Raw genomic sequence first — 23,301 nt, 5'->3', positions numbered from 1 at the left:
CCAACGACACAGCCTCCAGCAGGTGGAGGAGCGAGGTGCGGCACAGCCTCCAGCAAGTGGAGCAGCGAGGTGCAGCACGGCGCAGCTTCTAGCAGGTGGAGCCGCGAGGTGCAGCACAGCCTCCACCAGGTGGAGGAGCGAGGTGCAGCACAGCCTCCAGCAAGTGGAGCAGCAAGGTGCAGCACGGCGCAGCTTCCAGCAGGTGGAGCCGCGAGGTGCAGCACGGCACAGCTTCCAGCAGGTGGAGCCGCGAGGTGCAGCAGTACAGCACAGCCTCCAGCAGGTGGAGCAGTGAGGTGCAGCATAGCACAGCCTCCAGCAGGTGGAGCCGCGAGGTGCAGCACAGCCTCCAGCAGGTGGAGCCGCGAGGTGCAGCACGGCGCAGCTTCCAGCAGGTGGAGCCGTGAGGTGCAGTACGGCGCAGCTTCCAGCAGGTGGAGCCGCGAGGTGCAGCACGGCGCAGCTTCCAGCAGGTGGAGCCGCGAGGTGCAGCACAGCCTCCAGCAGGTGGAGCCGCGAGGTGCAGCACGGCGCAGCTTCCATCAGGTGGAGCAGCGAGGTGCAGCAGTACAGCACAGCCTCCAGCAGGTGGAGAAGTGAGGTGCAGCATAGCGCAGCCTCCAGTAGGTGGCACTGTAATGAGCTCGCCGACTCTTTTCCTGCTCGTCTGCACCATTTTGGCATGTGACACACATATATAACCCCCAGCCCCTCTGGACCTTCACATTATAAACATGGGGTTCAACTATTTTTCCATATTAAAGATGCTAATATTAAAACTAAGACGCGTGTCCCTGCCATAAGTAAGTGCCCCCCTGCCGTGGAGGACACCTCTGCGTATGTGACCGTCATCGGTCTCCAGTGTATATACTGACGTGTAAACTCACTCAGCGACCCCCGCAGCTGCCAGGAACTTCCACCATAAGGGGTCACATACAATCACAGGGTGGTCCTGGGCGCGTGCAGAGGGCCGGAGTGTGAAATGTATAAATAACAATTAAAAGAAATAATTAATAAAAATGTAAACATAAAAATATCCTGCAGCGGGAACAGTGCGGCCTGCCACCGTACGCTAGCGAGGCCAGGAGGGAGCTGTACCATTGTAGTACCTTAATCCCAGCCCTGATCTTTATGGTATTTGACCCACCCGCATGGGCAGGGCTTAAGCCCAATTCCAGTCCTCGGGGGCAGGGCTTAAGCCCAATTCCAGTCCTCGTGGGCAGGGTTTTCTCCCAGTCCCCGCCCACATAGACTTCTTGCCTCCCTCCCGGTGCCTCCTGTTCCCGCCTCACAAGCTGTATTTGGCCCCATTACCGGTTGCATTCCAGTCTCTAATGGTTGAACCCCTGCCTAGCATAGACTATTTGGCTTGGGGGTCCGTGATGACCCTTTGTCCCCTACATAGGATTTGGTTCGGGTGCAGGCTGCTTGGTCCATCCCACACTTGGTTGGCGTCCCCTTTTCTCCGCAGCTGGGGGCGAGTCTCCATCTTGACGACGACAGGGGGTCACTGGACCGGATTCACCACCAGCACTTTGCACTGACGCTTGGCGATCTTATCCAGAGACAGAGCGGCTCGCTCGGGGGGCAAATAGAGCGGCCGACCCAAGGGGGACCCCACAGGTGGGGTGATGGCGCGCCGCTCCATGACACTGCCCGTCCTGGGGGAGAGAGACAAGGAGGAAGAAAGCCGTCACCAACTGTCCTCCATACCTTTTTCCATTTTCTGCCCCCACGGCCGCACCCTGCGGGACTTGGGGGGTCTTCTGTAAGACTCTCAGGACCGTGTAACACAGCTCCTAAGCCGACTCCATACACCGTCACCCCGGGTAGGATGCAAATACCCATCAGTGTGCAGGAAGGGGTTAATAAGACAGCGAGGGTCGCACTATATGCCCCTACAGTCTCCTTACCTGATGAGCTGCCCACGAGGAGGCTGCTGGTGAGAGAAGGACTGGGACCTCCCCAGAGCGCCCCCCAGCTGCTGTCTCTCCAGGTCCCTCAGGGCCGGGCTGCTGGGACTACTTCTCCGTGACACGGGACGAGCGTCCGGAGGAGCCTGAGCCACGCTGGCCGTGAACTGCAGCTTCAGCTTCATGTGCTGCGAGAGCTGAGAGCAGAGAGGGGTGAGTGACAGCAGAGGGTGACAGAGGGGGACAGCAGAGGGCGCCAGAGACAGCAGAGGGCGCCAGAGAGAGAAAGCAGAGGGCGCCAGAGAGGGACGAGCGACAGCAGAGGGCGACAGAGAGAGACGAGCGACAGCAGAGGGCGCCAGAGAGAGACGAGCGACAGCAGAGGGCGCCAGAGAGGGACGAGCGACAGCAGAGGGCGCCAGAGAGGGACGAGCGACAGCAGAGGGCGCCAGAGAGGGACGAGCGACAGCAGAGGGCGCCAGAGAGGGACCAGCGACAGCAGAGGGCGCCAGAGAGGGACCAGCGACAGCAGAGGGCGCCAGAGAGGGACCAGCGACAGCAGAGGGCGCCAGAGAGGGACCAGCGACAGCAGAGGGCGCCAGAGAGGGACCAGCGACAGCAGAGGGCGCCAGAGAGGGACCAGCGACAGCAGAGGGCGCCAGAGAGGGACCAGCGACAGCAGAGGGCGCCAGAGAGGGACCAGCGACAGCAGAGGGCGCCAGAGAGGGACCAGCGACAGCAGAGGGCGCCAGAGAGGGACCAGCGACAGCAGAGGGCGCCAGAGAGGGACCAGCGACAGCAGAGGGCGCGAGAGAGGGACCAGCGACAGCAGAGGGCGCCAGAGAGGGACCAGCGACAGCAGAGGGCGCCAGAGAGGGACCAGCGACAGCAGAGGGCGCCAGAGAGGGACCAGCGACAGCAGAGGGCGCCAGAGAGGGACCAGCGACAGCAGAGGGCGCCAGAGAGGGACCAGCGACAGCAGAGGGCGCCAGAGAGGGACCAGCGACAGCAGAGGGCGCCAGAGAGGGACCAGCGACAGCAGAGGGCGCCAGAGAGGGACCAGCGACAGCAGAGGGCGCCAGAGAGGGACCAGCGACAGCAGAGGGCGCCAGAGAGGGACCAGCGACAGCAGAGGGCGCCAGAGAGGGACCAGCGACAGCAGAGGGCGCCAGAGAGGGACCAGCGACAGCAGAGGGCGCCAGAGAGGGACCAGCGACAGCAGAGGGCGCCAGAGAGGGACCAGCGACAGCAGAGGGCGCCAGAGAGGGACCAGCGACAGCAGAGGGCGCCAGAGAGAGACGAGCGACAGCAGAGGGCGCCAGAAAGGGACGAGCGACAGCAGAGGGCGCCAGAGAGGGAGGAGCGACAGCAGAGGGCGCCAGAGTGCATCTGTCCTGTACCCCCCAGCGTCACTAACCTGTTCCCCCAGTACCAAAATTCTGCTCTTCCCAGTGTCAGCACTCTGTACCCCAGGCGTCACTACCCTGCACCGTTGGCATCACTACACTGCATCCCCAGTGTCATTATTCTGCACCCCCAGTGACAGTGCCCCGAACCCCCAGCGTCATTATTCTGCACCCCCAGCGACAGTGTCCCGCACCCCCAGCGACAGTGTCCCGCACCCCCAGCGACAGTGTCCCGCACCCCCAGCGACAGTGTCCCGCACCCCCAGCGACAGTGTCCCGCACCCCCAGCGACAGTGTCCCGCACCCCCAGCGACAGTGTCCCGCTCCCCCAGCGACAGTGTCCCGCTCCCCCAGCGACAGTGTCCCGCACCCCCAGCGACAGTGTCCCGCACCCCCAGCGACAGTGTCCCGCACCCCCAGCGACAGTGTCCCGCACCCCCAGCGACAGTGTCCCGCACCCCCAGCGACAGTGTCCCGCACCCCCAGCGACAGTGTCCCGCACCCCCAGCGACAGTGTCCCGCACCCCCAGCGACAGTGTCCCGCACCCCCAGCGACAGTGTCCCGCACCCCCAGCGACAGTGTCCCGCACCCCCAGCGACAGTGTCCCGCACCCCCAGCGACAGTGTCCCGCACCCCCAGCGACAGTGTCCCGCACCCCCAGCGACAGTGTCCCGCACCCCCAGCGACAGTGTCCCGCACCCCCAGCGACAGTGTCCCGCACCCCCAGCGACAGTGTCCCGCACCCCCAGCGACAGTGTCCCGCACCCCCAGCGACAGTGTCCCGCACCCCCAGCGACAGAGTCCCGCACCCCCAGCGACAGAGTCCCGCACCCCCAGCGACAGCGTTCCGCACCCCCAGCGACAGCGTCCCGCACTCCCAGTGACAGCGTCCCGCACCCCCAGGGACAGCGTCCCGCACCCCCAGCGACAGCGTCCCGCACCCCCAGCGACAGCGTCCCGCACCCCCAGTGACAGCGTCCCGCACCCCCAGTGACAGTGCCCCGCACCCCCAGTGACAGCATACGCCTCGGTCCTCACCTCTAACAGCCCGGCCTTCAGTGCCATGAAGGTGACCCCGATGGTGACGGAGCTTCCTTTCCGGCAAAACCCCAGGCTGTTTATGGGGGTGTAACAGACGACGGCCTCTTGCGCTGCAAGTGTGACCCTCTGCTCATCCTCTGACAGACACCGACCTGTGAGGGGAGACCGGCTGGCGTTACATCAGACTCCTGCCCCCAGGACCCCCAGTGCTCAGAAGACCCTGTAAACTCACCCATCACTGCCATATTGCTGTCTGGGGTCCAGACCAGTCGGACTGCCAGAAAGTCCTGCAGGTCGTTCAGCAGGGTGTACGTGACCCGAAACGGGGTGTGCGTCTGTACGGGGGAGTCACAGCGCGCCGTCATCACAAACCGCGGCCGTTCCAGACGAATACTGGGGAGCCTGCAAGGGATGGAGCAATGAGGACGGAGTACGGCGCCATCCACAGGCGGGGGAAGCACAGACTCACCTGTAGTGGGTGTATATGCCAGATGTGAACGGCAGCTTGGGGGTCGACCAGTGAATGATGGCAACGAGAGGGACCTCCAGACCCTGAGGAGCAGAGAGAGGGTGAGAGGCTGGGGTGACCCGAGGAAGACCCTGCTACAGAGGTCCTGGAGACAGCGAGGCATGGAAAGGCAGAAACATGAGAGCGGTGCTCACCTCCTTGGCATCCTCCGGGGGGCGCTCTCCTGTCTGCAGCTGGAATAGGAAGTTGTGCTCCTCCAGGGAGCAGAGCATGCTGGGTAACTGTGAGGAGCAGCTGTGGAGGCGCAGGAAGGAGGCCATGCTAACGTCTCCGGACTCGTGACTGGGCGAGAGAAGAGGGCACATTATAGGCAGGGGGACCGTGTGGCGCCCAGGGGGTGGAGGGGGACCGTTTGGCGCCCCGGGGGCGGAGGGGGACCGTGTGGCGCCCCGGGGGCGGAGGGGGACCGTGTGGCGCCCCGGGGGCGGAGGGGGACCGTGTGGCGCCCCGGGGGCGGAGGGGGACCGTGTGGCGCCCCGGGGGCGGAGGGGGACCGTGTGGGGCCCTGGGGGCGGAGGGGGATCGTGTGGCGCCCTGGGGGCGGAGGGGGACTGTCGCACCTCGGGGCGGAGAGGGACCGTTGCTCAGCATCTTACCACACATTGTCCACGAGCAGCACGGAGCCGTCCGGCATCACAGGCAGGTAACTGGCATTGAAGTTGGGGAGGATCCGCACGTCCCGGATACAGAGCTCGTCCTGAGAGGAGGTGTTCAGCACTGAGGGGGAGAGACACGGGTGAGGCGGATGTACGGCCAGAGCACTCACCTCCGTGGTCACCCGCGTCTCTGTCATCTCACCTTTCAGAGCCGTGAGGTGCTTCCCAGACACGCTGATCTGACGGCACCTGAGGGTGGGAGGTGGGAGCACGGTGAGGAGGGTACTCACTGCGAGAGAGAAGAGCGGTCAGTGAGGAGGAAGGTGGGGGGCTGAGGTTACTACAGAGGAGAGGAGGAGGAGGAGGAAGGTGGGGGCCTGAGGTTACTACAGAGGAGAGGAGGGAGAAACCGGACAGGAGAAGAGGAGGAGGAAGGTGGGGGCTAAGAATACTACAGAGGAGAAGAGGGGGAACCGGACAGGAGAGGAGGAAGGTGGGGGCTAATAATACTACAGAGGAGAGGAGGGAGAAACCAGACAGGAGAGGAGGAGGAGGAAGGTGGGGGCTAATAATACTACAGAGGAGAGGAGGGGGAACCGGACAGGAGAAGAGGAGGAGGATGGTGAAGGCTAATAATACTACAGAGGAGAGGAGGGGGGAACCGGCAGGAGGAGGAGGATGGTGGAGGCTAATAATACTACAGATTGGAGGAGGAAGAGAAAAAAGGTCGGGTTGGCACTAATGTTACTACAGAGGGAAGGGGGGGTAGTTAACCGCACACAGAATCAGAAGAAAAAGGAGTAAAGGTGGACATGAGAGGAGGAAGAGGGACTGGACAAGGGGTAGGAGGAAGGTGGGTGCTAACATTACTATAGAGGAGACACAGACAGGACTGGGGGGCTCCCACTGCTGCAGTGTTTCGGCCTCATTATTTCCCCCTCTGAGCTCCCAAAGACGCCATGTGCCTAAAGAGGAAGGAGCCCCAGGAAAGGCGCCATCAGAGGGCAGAGACCCCCAGCACATTACAGCCCCCCATCCTACAGCTGAGGCCACTAGGGGTCCCGGACCTCTTCAGCTGGTGGACCTGGATAGGGGGTCTGACAGACGGCTATACCGGACGTCAGCGAGGACGGCTGTGATTAGGACGCGGCAGAGCTGCCGGGCGTCTCCCCTCTCCTTACTCACCTGTAACACGTTCTATGGAGCCGCGGGGGGGTTGTATTTGTGGACTTTGTGGGGGCTTTTTTGTAGGTTTAGTTACATGGCAACAGGCAAAACAGCCACTTCTGCCATTGATGATTGCTTTCTATGAGGTTACAATACTGTATTCGGTGATGACTGAAGCCGCGACTCCAAGCACTACAGAAAGTGCAGTCACTAGTAAAGCAAAACAACGTCTACTGTCTGTTCTGTTACTTCTTTATATTTTAAACATCTTACTGATTTTTTTTAGGTTTATTACGAGGTTCTGCAGCAGCCGAGTGCACATATCGCCCATGCAGAAGGTCCTCTTATGACCACCCATAAAGGCTTCCTCTCTGATGCCCTGCCAAGCCCTCCAGTTTAGTGGTCGGACCCCTTTTACCTTGAGCCTTGAATGTCGCCTGCTCCTCCTTAAAGATTTGACCTGGGGTGGAGTTCAGCAGCAGAGAGCGATATCCGAGGGTCCTCACCTGAGACTGGTCCGAGTCCCTCCTCCACACTGTGACCACGATCTGAGGGGGAGCGAGGAAGAGACAGGACATGAGGGCACGTCTCTACATCTGTACCACTCAGGACGGACGCCCACCAACCACTGCTCGGGACGGACACCCATGGACTACCGCTCAGGACGAACGCCCCCCAACCATCCACTGCTCAGGACGGACAGCCATGGACAACCGCTCAGGACGGACACCCACCAACCACCGCTCAGGACGGACAGCCATGGACTACCGCTCAGGACGGACAGCCATGGACTACCGCTCAGGACGGACGCCCACCAACCACTGCTCAGGACGGACAGCCATGGACAACCGCTCAGGACGGACGCCCACGGACCACCGCTCAGGACGGACACGCACCGACCACTGCTCATGACGGACGCCCACCAACCACTGCTGTGGACGGACACCCATGGACCACCGCTCAGGACGGACGCCTACCAACCACTGCTCAGGACGGACACCCATGGACCACCGCTCAGGACGGACACCCATGGACCACCGCTCAGGACGGACACACACCAACCACTGCTCAGGACGGACACCCATGGACCACCGCTTAGGACGAACGCCCACCAACCACTGCTCAGGACAGACACCCATGAACCACCGCTCAGGACGGACACACACCAACCACTGCTCAGGACGGACACCCATGGACCACCGCTCAGGACGGACACCCATGGACCACCACTCAGGACGGACGCCCACCAACCACTGCTCAGGACAGACACCCATGAACCACCGCTCAGGACGGACACCCATAGACCACCGCTCAGGACAGATGCCCACCAACCACCGCTCAGGACAGACACCCATGGACGACAAATGGTAAATGCTTGCAGACATCCGCTCCGGACAGATGCCCCCAGATCAGGTTGGACACCCATGGACCACACATGGTAAATGCTCGCAGACCTCCGCTCAGGACAGACGCCCACAGATCAGGACGGATGCTCGCAGACCGCCACTCAGGACAGACTCCCCTGGACCACACATAGTAAATGCTTGCAGACCTCCGCTCAGGACAGACACCCGCAGGTCAGGACGGATGCCCATGGACCACACATAGTAAATGCTTGCAGACCTCTGCTCAGGACAGACACCCGCAGGTCAGGACGGATGCCCATGGCCACCACATATTAAATGCTTGCAGACCTCCGCTCAGGACTGACTCCTGCAGACTGCTGCCCAGGACAAACGCCCGCCGACAATTGCCTATGGGGCTCACCGGCTACAACTACAACATAAGCACGGCTCGGAGACGTCTCCTCTAGGTATCTGACATAACAGACAATGCAGATAATCTGGAGACCCTACTCATAGCTGCGCCCAATCGTACAGAGATGCAGTGTAAAGAATGGGGGACAAATCAACAGAACTTAGAACAACCACAGGGGAGCGGCCGCTGTCATCCGGCACTTACCTTCGCTTTGACTGTGGTGGGAGGCAGGCGATCCAGAGACACCGAGAGGGGAAAAATGACCTCATCACAAGATACCACGGGGTCAGTGACCGGCGTCTGCAAGAAATAAGAAGACGGGTGACAAGAAAGAATGGGTGGGTGACAGGGGAGGACCAGAACGTGGACAGCTGACGAGGATGGTCGGGGTGACATTAGTGCGTTCAGTAGGGAGACATGGGAAGGGGCAGGGCGACACAGGGTAAGGGACGGGATGGGTGACTGCGAGTGACAGCATGAAAGGGGAAGGTGACAGTCAAGGGGAGATGTGAAGGGGTAGGGTGGCAAGGGTGACGCAGGCAGGAGACAAGTGAGTAAGCTGGCAGGCAATGGGTGATGGAGTCAGGAAAGTGACAGACGGAGTTGTCAGCGGTCGAGCAAGTGACAGGCAGGCTGTCAAGGTCGGGCAGGTGGTAACAGGCAGGCTGTCGGTGACGGGCAGGCTGTCATGGTCGGGCAGGTGACGGGCAGGCTGTCGGGGTCGTGACGGGCAGGCTGTTGGGCAGGTGACGGGCAGGCTGTCGGGCAGGTGACGGGCAGGCTGTCGGGCAGGTGACGGGCAGGCTGTCGGGGGTTGGGCAGGTGGCAGGCAGGCTGTCGGGGTCGGGCAGGTGTCGGGGTCGGGCAGGTGACGGGCAGGCTGTCGGGGTCGGGCAGGTGACGGGCAGGCTGTCGGGGTCGGGCAGGCGACGGGCAGGCTGTCGGGGTCGGGCAGGTGTCGGGGTCGGGCAGGTGACGGGCAGGCTGTCGGGGTCGGGCAGGTGACGGGCAGGCTGTCGGGGTCGTTCAGGTGACAGGCAGGCTGTCGGGGTCGGGCAGGTGTCGGGGTCGGGCAGGTGACGGGCAGGCTGTCGGGGTCGGGCAGGTGACGGGCAGGCTGTCGGGGTCGGGCAGGCTGTCGGGGTCGGGCAGGTGACGGGCAGGCTGTCGGGGTCGGGCAGGTGACGGGCAGGCTGTCGGGGTCGGGCAGGTGACGGTCAGGCTGTCGGGGTCGGGCAGGCTGTCGGGGTCGGGCAGGGGTCGGGCAGGTGACGGGCAGGCTGTCGGGGTCGGGCAGGTGACGGGCAGGCTGTCGGGGTCGGGCAGGTGTCGGGGTCGGGCAGGTGACGGGCAGGCTGTCGGGGTCAGGCAGGTGACGGGCAGGCTGTCGGGGTCGGGCAGGTGACGGGCAGGCTGTCGGGATCAGGCAGGTGACGGGCAGGCTGTCGGGGTCGGGCAGGTGACGGGCAGGCTGTCGGGGTCGGGCAGGTGACGGGCAGGCTGTCGGGGTCGGGCAGGTGACGGGCAGGCTGTCGGGGTCGGGCAGGTGACGGGCAGGCTGTCGGGGTCGGGCAGGTGACGGGCAGGCTGTCGGGGTCGGGCAGGTGACGGGCAGGCTGTCGGGGTCGGGCAGGTGACGGGCAGGCTGTCGGGGTCGGGCAGGTGTCGGGGTCGGGCAGGTGACGGGCTGTCGGGGTCGGGCAGGCGACGGGCAGGCTGTCGGGGTCGGGCAGGTGACGGGCAGGTGTCGGGGTCGGGCAGGCTGTCGGGGTCGGGCAGGCTGTCGGGGTCGGGCAGGCTGTCGGGGTCGGGCAGGTGACGGGCAGGTGTCGGGGTCGGGCAGGTGTCGGGGTCGGGCAGGTGACGGGCAGGCTGTCGGGGTCGGGCAGGTGTCGGGGTCGGGCAGGTGTCGGGGTCGGGCAGGTGTCGGGGTCGGGCAGGTGTCGGGGTCGGGCAGGTGACGGGCAGGCTGTCGGGGTCGGGCAGGCTGTCGGGGTCGGGCAGGTGACGGGCAGGTGTCGGGGTCGGGCAGGCTGTCGGGGTCGGGCAGGTGTCGGGCAGGTGTCGGGGTCGGGCAGGTGACGGGCAGGCTGTCGAGGTCGGGCAGGTGACGGGCAGGCTGTCGGGGTCAGGCAGGTGACGGGCAGGCTGTCGGGGTCGGGCAGGTGACGGGCAGGCTGTCGGGGTCGGGCAGGTGTCGGGGTCGGGCAGGTGACGGGCAGGTGTCGGGGTCGGGCAGGTGACGGGCAGGCTGTCGGGGTCGGGCAGGTGTCGGGGTCGGGCAGGTGACGGGCAGGCTGTCGGGGTCGGGCAGGTGTCGGGGTCGGGCAGGTGACGGGCAGGCTGTCGGGGTCGGGCAGGTGTCGGGGTCGGGCAGGTGACGGGCAGGCTGTCGGGGTCGGGCAGGTGTCGGGGTCGGGCAGGTGACGGGCAGGCTGTCGGGGTCGGGCAGGTGTCGGGGTCGGGCAGGTGACGGGCAGGCTGTCGGGGTCGGGCAGGTGTCGGGGTCGGGCAGGTGACGGGCAGGCTGTCGGGGTCGGGCAGGTGACGGGCAGGTGTCGGGATCGGGCAGGTGTCAGGGTCGGGCAGGTGTCAGGGTCGGGCAGGTGTCAGGGTCGGGCAGGTGTCAGGGTCGGGCAGGTGTCAGGGTCGGGCAGGTGTCAGGGTCGGGCAGGTGTCAGGGTCGGGCAGGTGTCAGGGTCGGGCAGGTGTCAGGGTCGGGCAGGTGTCAGGGTCGGGCAGGTGTCAGGGTCGGGCAGGTGTCAGGGTCGGGCAGGTGTCAGGGTCGGGCAGGTGTCAGGGTCGGGCAGGTGTCAGGGTCGGGCAGGTGTCAGGGTCGGGCAGGTGTCAGGGTCGGGCAGGTGTCAGGGTCGGGCAGGTGTCAGGGTCGGGCAGGTGTCAGGGTCGGGCAGGTGACAGGCAGGCTGTCGGGGTCGGGCAGGTGTCGGGGTCGGGCAGGTGACGGGCAGGCTGTCGGGGTCGGGCAGGTGTCGGGGTCGGGCAGGTGACGGGCAGGCTGTCGGGGTCGGGCAGGTGTCGGGGTCGGGCAGGTGACGGGCTGTCGGGGTCGGGCAGGTGACGGGCAGGCTGTCGGGGTCGGGCAGGTGACGGGCAGGTGTCGGGGTCGGGCAGGTGACGGGCAGGCTGTCGGGCAGGTGACGGGCAGGCTGTCGGGCAGGTGACGGGCAGGCTGTCGGGGTCGGGCAGGCTGTCGGGGTCGGGCAGGTGACGGGCAGGCTGTCAGGGTCGGGCAGGTGACGGGCAGGCTGTCAGGGTCGGGCAGGCTGTCGGGGTCGGGCAGGTGTCAGGGTCGGGCAGGTGACAGGCAGGCTGTCGGGGTCGGGCAGGTGTCGGGGTCGGGCAGGTGACGGGCAGGCTGTCGGGGTCGGGCAGGTGTCGGGGTCGGGCAGGTGACAGGCAGGCTGTCGGGGTCGGGCAGGTGTCGGGGTCGGGCAGGTGACGGGCAGGCTGTCGGGGTCGGGCAGGTGTCGGGGTCGGGCAGGTGACGGGCAGGCTGTCGGGGTCGGGCAGGTGTCGGGGTCGGGCAGGTGACGGGCAGGCTGTCGGGGTCGGGCAGGTGTCGGGGTCGGGCAGGTGACGGGCAGGCTGTCGGGGTCGGGCAGGTGTCGGGGTCGGGCAGGTGACGGGCAGGTGTCGGGGTCGGGCAGGTGACGGGCTGTCGGGGTCGGGCAGGTGACGGGCAGGCTGTCGGGGTCGGGCAGGTGACGGGCAGGTGTCGGGGTCGGGCAGGCTGTCGGGGTCGGGCAGGCTGTCGGGGTCGGGCAGGTGACGGGCAGGTGTCGGGGTCGGGCAGGTGACGGGCAGGTGTCGGGGTCGGGCAGGTGACGGGCAGGCTGTCGGGGTCGGGCAGGCTGTCGGGGTCGGGCAGGTGACGGGCAGGTGTCGGGGTCGGGCAGGTGTCGGGCAGGTGTCGGGGTCGGGCAGGTGTCGGGCAGGCTGTCGGGGTCGGGCAGGTGACGGGCAGGCTGTCGGGGTCGGGCAGGTGACGGGCAGGCTGTCGGGGTCGGGCAGGTGACGGGCAGGCTGTCGGGGTCGGGCAGGTGTCGGGGTCGGGCAGGTGACGGGCAGGTGTCGGGGTCGGGCAGGTGACGGGCAGGCTGTCGGGGTCGGGCAGGTGACGGGCAGGCTGTCGGGGTCGGGCAGGTGACGGGCAGGCTGTCGGGGTCGGGCAGGTGTCGGGGTCGGGCAGGTGACGGGCAGGCTGTCGGGGTCGGGCAGGTGTCGGGGTCGGGCAGGTGACGGGCAGGCTGTCGGGGTCGGGCAGGTGTCGGGGTCGGGCAGGCTGTCGGGGTCGGGCAGGTGTCGGGGTCGGGCAGGTGTCGGGGTCAGGGTCGGGCAGGCTGTCGGGGTCGGGCAGGTGTCGGGGTCAGGCAGGTGACGGGCAGGCTGTCGGGGTCGGGCAGGTGACGGGCAGGCTGTCAGGGTCGGGCAGGTGACGGGCAGGCTGTCGGGGTCGGGCAGGCTGTCGGGGTCGGGCAGGTGTCAGGGTCGGGCAGGTGACAGGCAGGCTGTCGGGGTCAGGCAGGTGTCGGGCAGGCTGTCGGGGTCGGGCAGGTGTCGGGGTCGGGCAGGTGACGGGCAGGCTGTCGGGGTCGGGCAGGTGTCGGGGTCGGGCAGGTGACGGGCTGTCGGGGTCGGGCAGGTGACAGACAGGCTGTCGGGGTCGGGCAGGTGACGGGCAGGTGTCGGGGTCGGGCAGGTGACGGGCAGGCTGTCGGGCAGGTGACGGGCAGGCTGTCGGGGTCGGGCAGGTGTCAGGGTCGGGCAGGTGACAGGCAGGCTGTCGGGGTCGGGCAGGTGTCGGGGTCGGGCAGGTGACGGGCAGGCTGTCGGGGTCGGGCAGGTGTCGGGGTCGGGCAGGTGACGGGCAGGCTGTCGGGGTCGGGCAGGTGTCAGGGTCGGGCAGGTGACAGGCAGGCTGTCGGGGTCGGGCAGGTGTCGGGGTCGGGCAGGTGACGGGCAGGCTGTCGGGGTCGGGCAGGTGTCGGGGTCGGGCAGGTGTCGGGCAGGCTGTCGGGGTCGGGCAGGTGTCGGGGTCGGGCAGGTGACGGGGTCGGGCAGGTGACGGGCAGGTGTCGGGGTCGGGCAGGTGTCGGGGTCGGGCAGGTGACGGGCAGGCTGTCGGGGTCGGGCAGGTGTCGGGGTCGGGCAGGTGACGGGCAGGCTGTCGGGGTCGGGCAGGTGTCGGGGTCGGGCAGGTGTCGGGGTCGGCCAGGTGACGGGCAGGCTGTCGGGGTCGGGCAGGTGACAGGCAGGCTGTCGGGGTCGGGCAGGTGTCGGGGTCGGGCAGGTGACGGGCAGGCTGTCGGGGTCGGGCAGGTGTCGGGGTCGGGCAGGTGACGGGCAGGCTGTCGGGGTCGGGCAGGTGTCAGGGTCGGGCAGGTGACAGGCAGGCTGTCGGGGTCGGGCAGGTGTCGGGGTCGGGCAGGTGACGGGCAGGCTGTCGGGGTCGGGCAGGTGTCGGGGTCGGGCAGGTGACGGGCAGGCTGTCGGGGTCGGGCAGGTGTCGGGGTCGGGCAGGTGACGGGGTCGGGCAGGTGACGGGCAGGTGTCGGGGTCGGGCAGGTGTCGGGGTCGGGCAGGTGACGGGCAGGCTGTCGGGGTCGGGCAGGTGTCGGGGTCGGGCAGGTGACGGGCAGGCTGTCGGGGTCGGGCAGGTGTCGGGGTCGGGCAGGTGTCGGGGTCGGGCAGGTGACGGGGTCGGGCAGGTGACGGGCAGGTGTCGGGGTCGGGCAGGTGTCGGGGTCGGGCAGGTGACGGGGTCGGGCAGGTGACGGGCAGGTGTCGGGGTCGGGCAGGTGTCGGGGTCGGGCAGGTGTCGGGGTCGGGCAGGTGACGGGCAGGCTGTCGGGGTCGGGCAGGTGTCGGGGTCGGGCAGGTGACGGGCAGGCTGTCGGGGTCGGACAGGTGTCGGGGTCGGGCAGGTGTCGGGGTCGGGCAGGTGACGGGGTCGGGCAGGTGTCGGGGTCGGGCAGGTGACGGGCAGGCTGTCGGGGTCGGGCAGGTGTCGGGGTCGGGCAGGTGACGGGCAGGCTGTCGGGGTCGGGCAGGTGTCGGGGTCGGGCAGGTGTCGGGGTCGGCCAGGTGACGGGCAGGCTGTCGGGGTCGGGCAGGTGACGGCTCTCGGACACTCCGGTACTCCTCACCCCCGCGCCGCTCCCCGCCGCCCGCTGCCGGCTGAGGATGGCTCTGCAGCCCCGGTAGGCTCCGCAGTCCACCCCGCTCTCCTCCTCCGGCTCCTCCTCCCCCGGACACACACTGGCCAGAGCGGACAGGGAAGCGGCCAGCGGGGCCCAGGAGCAGCGCTCAGACCCCGGGCTCTCCTTGGCGCCGTCCCCGCGGCAGCAGGTCTCCGACCCCGCCCTGTCCTGCCCGGCCTCCCCGTCATTCCGGAGCCGCAGGACGAGCAGGAAGCGCAATGTCTCCCCCAGGTACAGGTGATTGCGGCGGGGCAGGGAGCGGTACCGGCCCGGGAGGTCCCCCGGTGACACGGGGCATGCCGGGAAGATCATCGAGTAATCGCACTGCGACTCCATGATGAGATCCCGGCAGGGGAGAGCAAGCGAGCGCCGACACAGGGCGCCAGCCCCGCAGCAGTGCGCAGGCGCGACATCAGCGTTACCTGGCAACAGGCAGGATCAGCCGCCAACCGAGGTGTAGGCCCTAGTAACAGATACTGAGGAGGCTGGGAACTTAGCAACCGTGCACAGACTGACAGTATCATAGCAACTGACATTGACCATGTAAGCACAGGGACAGTATAAAGCTGAACCGTGTATCTAATCCTATCCTGTGTGATACTGACTGCTGAGCCGTGTATCTAATCCTATCCTGTGTGATACTGACTGCTGAGCTGTGTATCTAATCCCATCCTGTGTGATACTGACTGCTGAGCTGTGTATCTAATCCTATCCTGTGTGATACTGACTGCTGAGCCGTGTATCTAATCCTATCCTGTGTGATACTGACTGCTGAGCCGTGTATCTAATCCTATCCTGTGTGATACTGACTGCTGAGCTGTGTATCTAATCCTATCCTGTGTGATACTGACTGCTGAGCCGTGTATCTAATCCTATCCTGTGTGATACTGACTGCTGAGCTGTATCTAATCCTATCCTGTGTGATACTGACTGCTGAGCTGTGTATCTAATCCTATCCTGTGTGATACTGTCTGCTGAGCTGTGTATCTAATCCTATCCTGTGTGATACTGACTGCTGAGCTGTGTATCTAATCCCATCCTGTGTGATACTGACTGCTGAGCCGTGTATCTAATCCTATCCTTTGTGATACTGACTGCTGAGCCGTGTATCTAATCCTATCCTTTGTGATACTGACTGCTGAGCCGTGTATCTAATCCTATCCTGTGTGATACTGACTGCTGAGCCGTGTATCTAATCCTATCCTGTGTGATACTGACTGCTGAGCCGTGTATCTAATCCCATCCTGTGTGATACTGACTGCTGAGCCGTGTATCTAATCCTATCCTGTGTGATACTGACTGCTGAGCTGTATCTAATCCTATCCTGTGTGATACTGACTGCTGAGCCGTGTATCTAATCCTATCCTGTGTGATACTGACTGCTGAGCCGTGTATCTAATCCTATCCTGTGTGATACTGACTGCTGAGCCGTGTATCTAATCCTATCCTGTGTGATACTGTCTGCTGAGCTGTGTATCTAATCCTCTCCTGTGTGATACTGTCTGCTGAGCTGTGTATCTAATCCTATCCTGTGTGATACTGACTGCTGAGCCGTGTATCTAATCCTATCCTGTGTGATACTGTCTGCTGAGCTGTGTGTCTAATCCTATCCTGTGTGATACTGACTGCTGAGCCGTGTATCTAATCCTATCCTGTGTGATACTGACTGCTGAGCTGTGTATCTAATCCTATCCTGTGTGATACTGTCTGCTGAGCTGTGTATCTAATCCTATCCTGTGTGATACTGACTGCTGAGCCGTGTATCTAATCCTATCCTGTGTGATACTGTCTGCTGAGCTGTGTATCTAATCCTCTCCTGTGTGATACTGTCTGCTGAGCTGTGTATCTAATCCTATCCTGTGTGATACTGACTGCTGAGCCGTGTATCTAATCCTATCCTGTGTGATACTGTCTGCTGAGCCGTGTATCTAATCCTATCCTGTGTGATACTGACTGCTGAGCTGTGTATCTAATCCCATCCTGTGTGATACTGACTGCTGAGCCGTGTATCTAATCCTCTCCTGTGTGATACTGACTGCTGAGCCGTGTATCTAATCCTATCCTGTGTGATACTGACTGCTGAGCCGTGTATCTAATCCTATCCTGTGTGATACTGTCTGCTGAGCTGTGTATCTAATCCTATCCTGTGTGATACTGTCTGCTGAGCTGTGTATCTAATCCTATCCTGTGTGATACTGACTGCTGAGCCGTGTATCTAATCCTATCCTGTGTGATACTGTCTGCTGAGCCGTGTATCTAATCCTATCCTGTGTGATACTGTCTGCTGAGCTGTGTATCTAATCCTATCCTGTGTGATACTGACTGCTGAGCTGTGTATCTAATCCTATCCTGTGTGATACTGTCTGCTGAGCTGTGTATCTAATCCTATCCTGTGTGATACTGACTGCTGAGCCGTGTATCTAATCCTATCCTGTGTGATACTGACTGCTGAGCCGTGTATCTAATCCTATCCTGTGTGATACTGTCTGCTGAGCTGTGTATCTAATCCTATCCTGTGTGATACTGACTGCTGAGCCGTGTATCTAATCCTATCCTGTGTGATACTGTCTGCTGAGCTGTGTGTCTAATCCTATCCTGTGTGATACTGTCTGCTGAGCCGTGTATCTAATCCTATCCTGTGTGATACTGTCTGCTGAGCTGTGTATCTAATCCTATCCTGTGTGATACTGTCTGCTGAGCTGTGTGTCTAATCCTATCCTGTGTGATACTGTCTGCTGAGCCGTGTATCTAATCCTATCCTGTGTGATACTGTCTGCTGAGCTGTGTATCTAATCCTATCCTGTGTGATACTGACTGCTGAGCCGTGTATCTAATCCTATCCTGTGTAATACTGACTGCTGAGCCGTGTATCTAACATAATAAAATAGGAATCTTATGCATAATAAGTCAGTACACTATATACTAAAGGACTGTGCTATCTACTATATAATTGTCTAAGGGTCACTTCCTTCTGTCTTTCTGTCACAGTTATCCATTCTCTGATTGGTCTCGCCAGCTGCCTGTCATGGCTGCCGCAACCAATCAGCGACGGGCACAGTCCGGAAGAAAGTGGCCGCTCCATACTCCCCTCCGGTCACCGCTAACACAGGGTTAATGCCGGCGGTAGTGGACCGCGTTATGCCGCGGGTAACGCACTCCGTTACCGCTGCTATTAACCCTGTGTGTCCCCAACTTTTTACTATTGACGCTGCCTATGCGGCATAAATAGTAAAAAATGTAATGTTAAAAATAATAATAATAATAAAAAAAACCTGCTTTACTCACCCTCTGTAGTCGCTCGCGCCGGCCGCCATCTTCCGTTGCAGGTTCCGGTGGCAAAGATGGTATGGGAGAAGGACCTGCCATGATGGCACGGTCATGTGACCGCAACGTCATCACAGGTCCTGCGCTCATACCAAACCTGGGACCGGAAGCTGCCGTGGAATACAAGGGGCCCTCGGAAAGGTGAGTATATGTTTATTTTTTAACCTGTGACAAACCTGCCTGGGCAATATAATACGTGGCTGGGCAATATACTATGTGACTGGGCAATATACTACGTGGCTGGGCAATATACTACGTGGCTGGGCAATATACTACGTGGCTGGGCAATATACTACGTGACTGGGCAATATACTACGTAGCTGGGAAATATACTATATGGCTGGGCAATATACTACGTGGCTGGGCAATATACTACGTGGCTGGGCAATATACTACGTGGCTGGGCAATATACTACGTGACTGGGCAATATACTACGTCACTGGGCAATATAATACGTAGCTGGGCAATATACTACGTGGCTGGGCAATATACTACGTGGCTGGGCAATATACTACGTGGCTGGGCAATATACTACGTGACTGGGCAATATACTACGTGGCTGGGTAATATACTACGTGACTGGGCAATATACTATGTGACTGGGCAATATACTACGTGGCTGGGCAATATACTACGTGGCTGGGCAATATACTACGTGGCTGGGCAATATACTACGTGGCTGGGCAATATACTACGTGGCTGGGCAATATACTACGTGACTGGGCAATATACTGCGTGGCTGGGCAATATACTATGTGACTAGGCAATATACTACGTGGCTGGGCAATATACTACGTGGCTTGGCAATATACTACGTGACTGAGCAATATACTACGTGGCTGGGCAATATACTACGTGGCTGGGCAATATACTACGTAGCTGGGAAATATACTATATGGCTGGGCAATATACTACGTGGCTGGGCAATATACTACGTGGCTGGGCAATATACTACGTGGCTGGGCAATATACTACGTGACTGGGCAATATACTACGTCACTGGGCAATATAATACGTAGCTGGGCAATATACTACGTGGCTGGGCAATATACTACGTGGCTGGGCAATATACTACGTGGCTGGGCAATATACTACGTGACTGGGCAATATACTACGTGGCTGGGTAATATACTACGTGACTGGGCAATATACTACGTGACTGGGCAATATACTACGTGGCTGGGCATTATACTACGTGGCTGGGCAATATACTACGTGGCTGGGCAATATACTACGTGGCTGGGCAATATACTACGTCACTGGGCAATATACTACGTGACTGGGCAATATACTACGTGGCTGGGCAATATACTACGTGACTGGGCAATATACTACGTGGCAGGGCAATATACTACGTGGTTGGGCAATATACTACGTGACTGGGTAATATACTACGTGACTGGGCATTATACTACGTGGCTGGGCAATATACTACGTGGCTGGGCAATATACTACGTGGCTGGGCAATATACTACGTGGCTGGGGAATATACTACGTGACTGGGCATAATACTACGTGGCTGGGCAATATACTACGTGACTGGGCAATATACTACGTGATTGGGCAATATACTACGTGGCTGGGGAATATACTACGTGATTGGGCATTATACTACATGGCTGGGCATTATACTACCTAGCTGGGCAATATACTACGTGGCTGGGCAATATACTACGTGGCTGGGCATTTTACTACGTGGCTGGGCAATATACTACGTGGCTGGGCATTTTACTACGTGGCTGGGCAATATACTACGTGGCTGGGCAATATACTACGTGGCTGGGCAATATACTACCTAGCTGGGCAATATACTACGTGGCTGGGCAATATACTACGTGGCTGGGCATTTTACTACGTGGCTGGGCAATATACTATGTGGCTGGGAAATATAGTACGTGACTGGGCAATATACTACGTGGCTGGGCAATATACTACGTGGCTGGGCATTATACTACGTGGCTGGGCAATATACTACGTGGTTGGGCAATATACTACGTGGACATGCATATTCTAGAATACCCGATGCGATAGAATCGGGCCACCATCTAGTACATAATAATTGAGTACACCATATATTAATCAATACTAAAAAGATATAATGTTAAAAATAATTAAAAAAAAATTAAAAAAAAAAAATTGTGATATTCTTACCTTCCGGCGTCCCCGCAGCCTTCCTGATGCTTGCGATGCTTCCGGCAGCTCCCGTTCCCAATAACGCTTTGTGACAATAACCCAATGATGCAGTGATCTTGCGAGACCTCTACGTCATCACAGGTCATTGTGTCGCAATGCATTACTGGGAACGGGAGCATTGGGAGCATTGGGAAGGCTGCGGGGACGCCAGAAGGTAAGAATATCACGATTTTTTATTTTTTATCATTTTTAACATGGGTGGTGCTGTGTATGCGTTTTTACAGCGAAGACGCATACACAATGTGTGCACATAGTCAATTCTGGCAACAACTGCCTCGACGGGTCCGTAAAAAAAAAACAATACAATACAATCTGCGCAGGATCCGTCTTTTCAACATTTTGACGGATTGTGACTGATTGTAAAAAACGGAAGTGTGAAAGAGGCCTAAGGGTATGTGCACACATCGCGGATTTTGCTGCAGGTTCGCAGCAGTTTTCCCCGAGTTTACAGTACTATGTTAACGTATGGAAAACAAAATCCGCAGTGCACATGCGGAAAAAAACGCGTGGAAACGCAGCATTGTATTTTGCGCAGCATGTCAATTCTTTGTGCGGATTCCGCAGCGGTTTACACCTCTTCCTCAATAGGAATCCGCAGAAATACAGCGGTAAATCCGCGGCAAATCTGCGTGTAATCCACAGTGCGGTTTACCTGCGGATTTCGGCAAGGTGTGCACGTAGCCTTCGCCTGTGTGCACGGCAGATGACGCTCATAGTGGCTGGTTTATTCTCTGCGCTGCCACCTAGAGGAGAAGGTGAAAACTACACCATTGCCCACACTGATTCCCTGCAGAGCAGTGTTCTGGTGTGAGCAGGCTGCCGGATGCAGTGACAGACAGAAGGCAGAGCAAGGGTTAACAATTTTAACAGTTTTAATTTAACAGGGGGTTAAATGGGGAGAAGAACAGTCCAGTTGTAAAGGATATGCAGAGTTATGGAACAATGGATCAGATAGCGGCAGTTCTTGTGAATGCTGCGGGGGAGTCAATAGCGCCAACAACAGCTGGTGGTCCGTCTTCTGGTGGCAGCCAGGAACATATGCGGCCGGAGCGCGGTCTCCTGTGGGCAGGGGGTGTATGCTGGTGAGGTGGGCTGAGAGCGTCTGTCCAGTGCCCGGTTCTGTCTGCGGCACGTGCGCTGCACGAAGCACACGGCTCCTCTCTGTCAGCCACGGGGCGCGCTGCACTTCTCTCTGTGCTGCCTGTTCCCACCAAGACTGAAGCGCCCACAGCCACTGGCGCCATGTTTCTTCAGCGAGGTCCTGCAGACCACGGGCCGACGACGAGGGCAGCAGCGAACAGCCCTGACCTCTGCCCTGGCTCTTAGGCTGGCGTGCGGAGCTTCGCTGAACATGGCTCCGTGGCAGGCTCCGGCAGCATCCTGCATATGGCCGGCCCCGTGTCCCTGCGGCCTGGCTGGGGGCTTCTTGGAGCTCGCCGCGCACGCACCTTGCCTCTGTCACCGCCGGCGGGAAACTGCCCAATGCTGCATGCGCTTTTACTTATAACCGCGCCCCCGGCTTCCGGGTCAGAACCCCGGTCCGGTCCTTTTTGCCTTCCCCCGGGAAGCAAGAGACGCAGCCTCGACAGTTCCGGACCCAGCGCAGCACAGGTACCCGCAGCCCGGTCTTCCTCCTTATCACAGATACTTCGGATGCCCGGCTGCTGCAGCGCTGAATCTGGGGCTCAGCCAATGGAGCGTAGTAGATGCCGCAGAGCTGAGTGTAGCAGATGCCACAGAGCCGTGTAGCGGATTCCGCAGAGCTGAGCGCAGCAGATGCCACAGAGCCGAGTGTAGCAGATGCCACAGAGCTGAGCATAGTAGATTTGGCAGAGCTGAGCGTAGCAGATGCCACAGAGTCGAGTGTAGTGGATTCCGCAGAGCTGAGCATAGTAGATGCCACAGAGCTGAGCGTAGCAGATGCCACAGAGTTGAGTGTAGGGGATTCTGCAGAGCTGAGCGTAGCAGATACCACAGAGCCGAGTGTAGCAGATGCCACAGAGCTGAGCGTAGCAGATGCCACAGAGCCGAGTGTAGCAGATGCCACAGAGCCGAGTGTAGCAGATTCCGCCGAGCTGAGCGTAGCAGATGCCTCAGAGCCGAGCGTAGCGGATGCCACAGAGCCGAGTGTAGCGGATGCCACAGAGCCGAGTGTAGCGGATGCCACAGAGCTGAGCGTAGCAGATGCCACAGAGTCGAGTGTAGGGGATTCTGCAGAGCTGAGCGTAGCAGATACCACAGAGCCGAGTGTAGCAGATGCCACAGAGCCGAGCGTAGCAGATACCACAGAGCCGAGTGTAGCAGATGCCACAGAGCCGAGCGTAGCAGATGCCACAGAGTCGAGTGTAGCGAATTTCGCAGAGCTGAGCGTAGCAGATGCCACAGAGCCGAGTGTAGCAGATGCCACAGAGCCGAGCGTAGCAGATGCCACAGAGCTGAGCGTAGCGGATGCCACAGAGCCGAGTGTAGCGGATTCTGCAGAGCTGAGCGTAGCAGATGCCACAGAGTCGAGTGTAGTGGATTCCGCAGAGCTGAGATTAGCGGATGCGGCAGAGCAGAGTTTGTCAGATGGAGACCAGAGCTGAGTTTGTCACTCGGCATTCTTGCTGTGGTTTTGACACAGAACTATAATTAAGCCTCCACATTACTGTAAGTTAAGCCCGTGTCACGTATGTTGTGAGGGTCCTGAGGCCCCGTGAGCCCTGCGCCTCCGGTACACGTATACATTCCGTACATTGCTGCGACGCAGAAGACGTAAGGCCCCGGAGCTGCGCTCTGTGCCGCACCCCTGCGGGGCTTATATCACATACAGAGCAGATGTGGAGGTCACTGGAGAACACAGGACTGATCCTCCTGCTATAACAAAACTACTGTATCCCCCTCACACGCTGCTCATCACACAACTTTCCTAGATTCCTGAATGGCAGATCTATCAGGCGATGCACAAATGATGGCGAGGCATCGATGAGTCAAAGATCACATTAGATAAAAGTCTGGGATTGCCCACCCGAGACGATAACGGACCTGCAGGCTTCCAGGACATGATGGGAGTTGTAGTTTTGCAGCAGCTGCAGGGGGCTGGGTTGGAGCCAGAGTCTCTGTTTTGAACAGGGATTAGAGATCTCGGGTGCAGTACCACCTATGGCCTGGA

The 23,301-nt window shown here is 60.7% G+C and overlaps 1 protein-coding gene across 1 annotated transcript; it reads right to left on the bottom strand.

The window, feature by feature from the left end:
• Positions 1–682: 682 nt before the first annotated feature.
• On the bottom strand, positions 683–14,983 carry TRAPPC14 (trafficking protein particle complex subunit 14). Its single transcript, XM_069767368.1, has 11 exons — positions 14,579–14,983; positions 8,616–8,711; positions 7,072–7,201; positions 5,689–5,775; positions 5,487–5,607; positions 5,025–5,172; positions 4,831–4,913; positions 4,594–4,763; positions 4,359–4,513; positions 1,914–2,110; positions 683–1,661 (listed from the first exon to the last, which is right to left on the bottom strand). Exons 1-11 carry the CDS (start codon positions 14,966–14,968, stop codon positions 1,508–1,510), a joined length of 1,731 nt encoding a protein of 576 aa, XP_069623469.1. The 5' UTR covers positions 14,969–14,983; the 3' UTR covers positions 683–1,507.
• Between the last annotated feature and the right edge of the window lie 8,318 nt (positions 14,984–23,301).

This window comes from Ranitomeya imitator, chromosome 4 (assembly GCF_032444005.1).
Source record: "Ranitomeya imitator isolate aRanImi1 chromosome 4, aRanImi1.pri, whole genome shotgun sequence".
In the NCBI taxonomy this organism is placed as follows: domain Eukaryota; kingdom Metazoa; phylum Chordata; class Amphibia; order Anura; family Dendrobatidae; genus Ranitomeya; species Ranitomeya imitator.
The sequence above is the reverse complement of the archived record's forward strand: the minus strand, read 5'-3'. Positions and strand labels throughout refer to the sequence as shown.

Bases quoted from the DNA above. Each gene is read 5' to 3' on its own strand.
- TRAPPC14 (XM_069767368.1), bottom strand. From the start codon at position 14,968: ATGGAGTCGCAGTGCGATTACTCGATGATCTTCCCGGCATGCCCCGTG. The intron at 4,514-4,593 runs GTGAGTTTACAG...CTCCCCTCACAG, and splicing joins CAGCAATATGGCAGTGATGG to GTCGGTGTCTGTCAGAGGAT. The intron at 2,111-4,358 runs GTGAGGACCGAG...CTCTGCTCTCAG, and splicing joins TGAAGGCCGGGCTGTTAGAG to CTCTCGCAGCACATGAAGCT.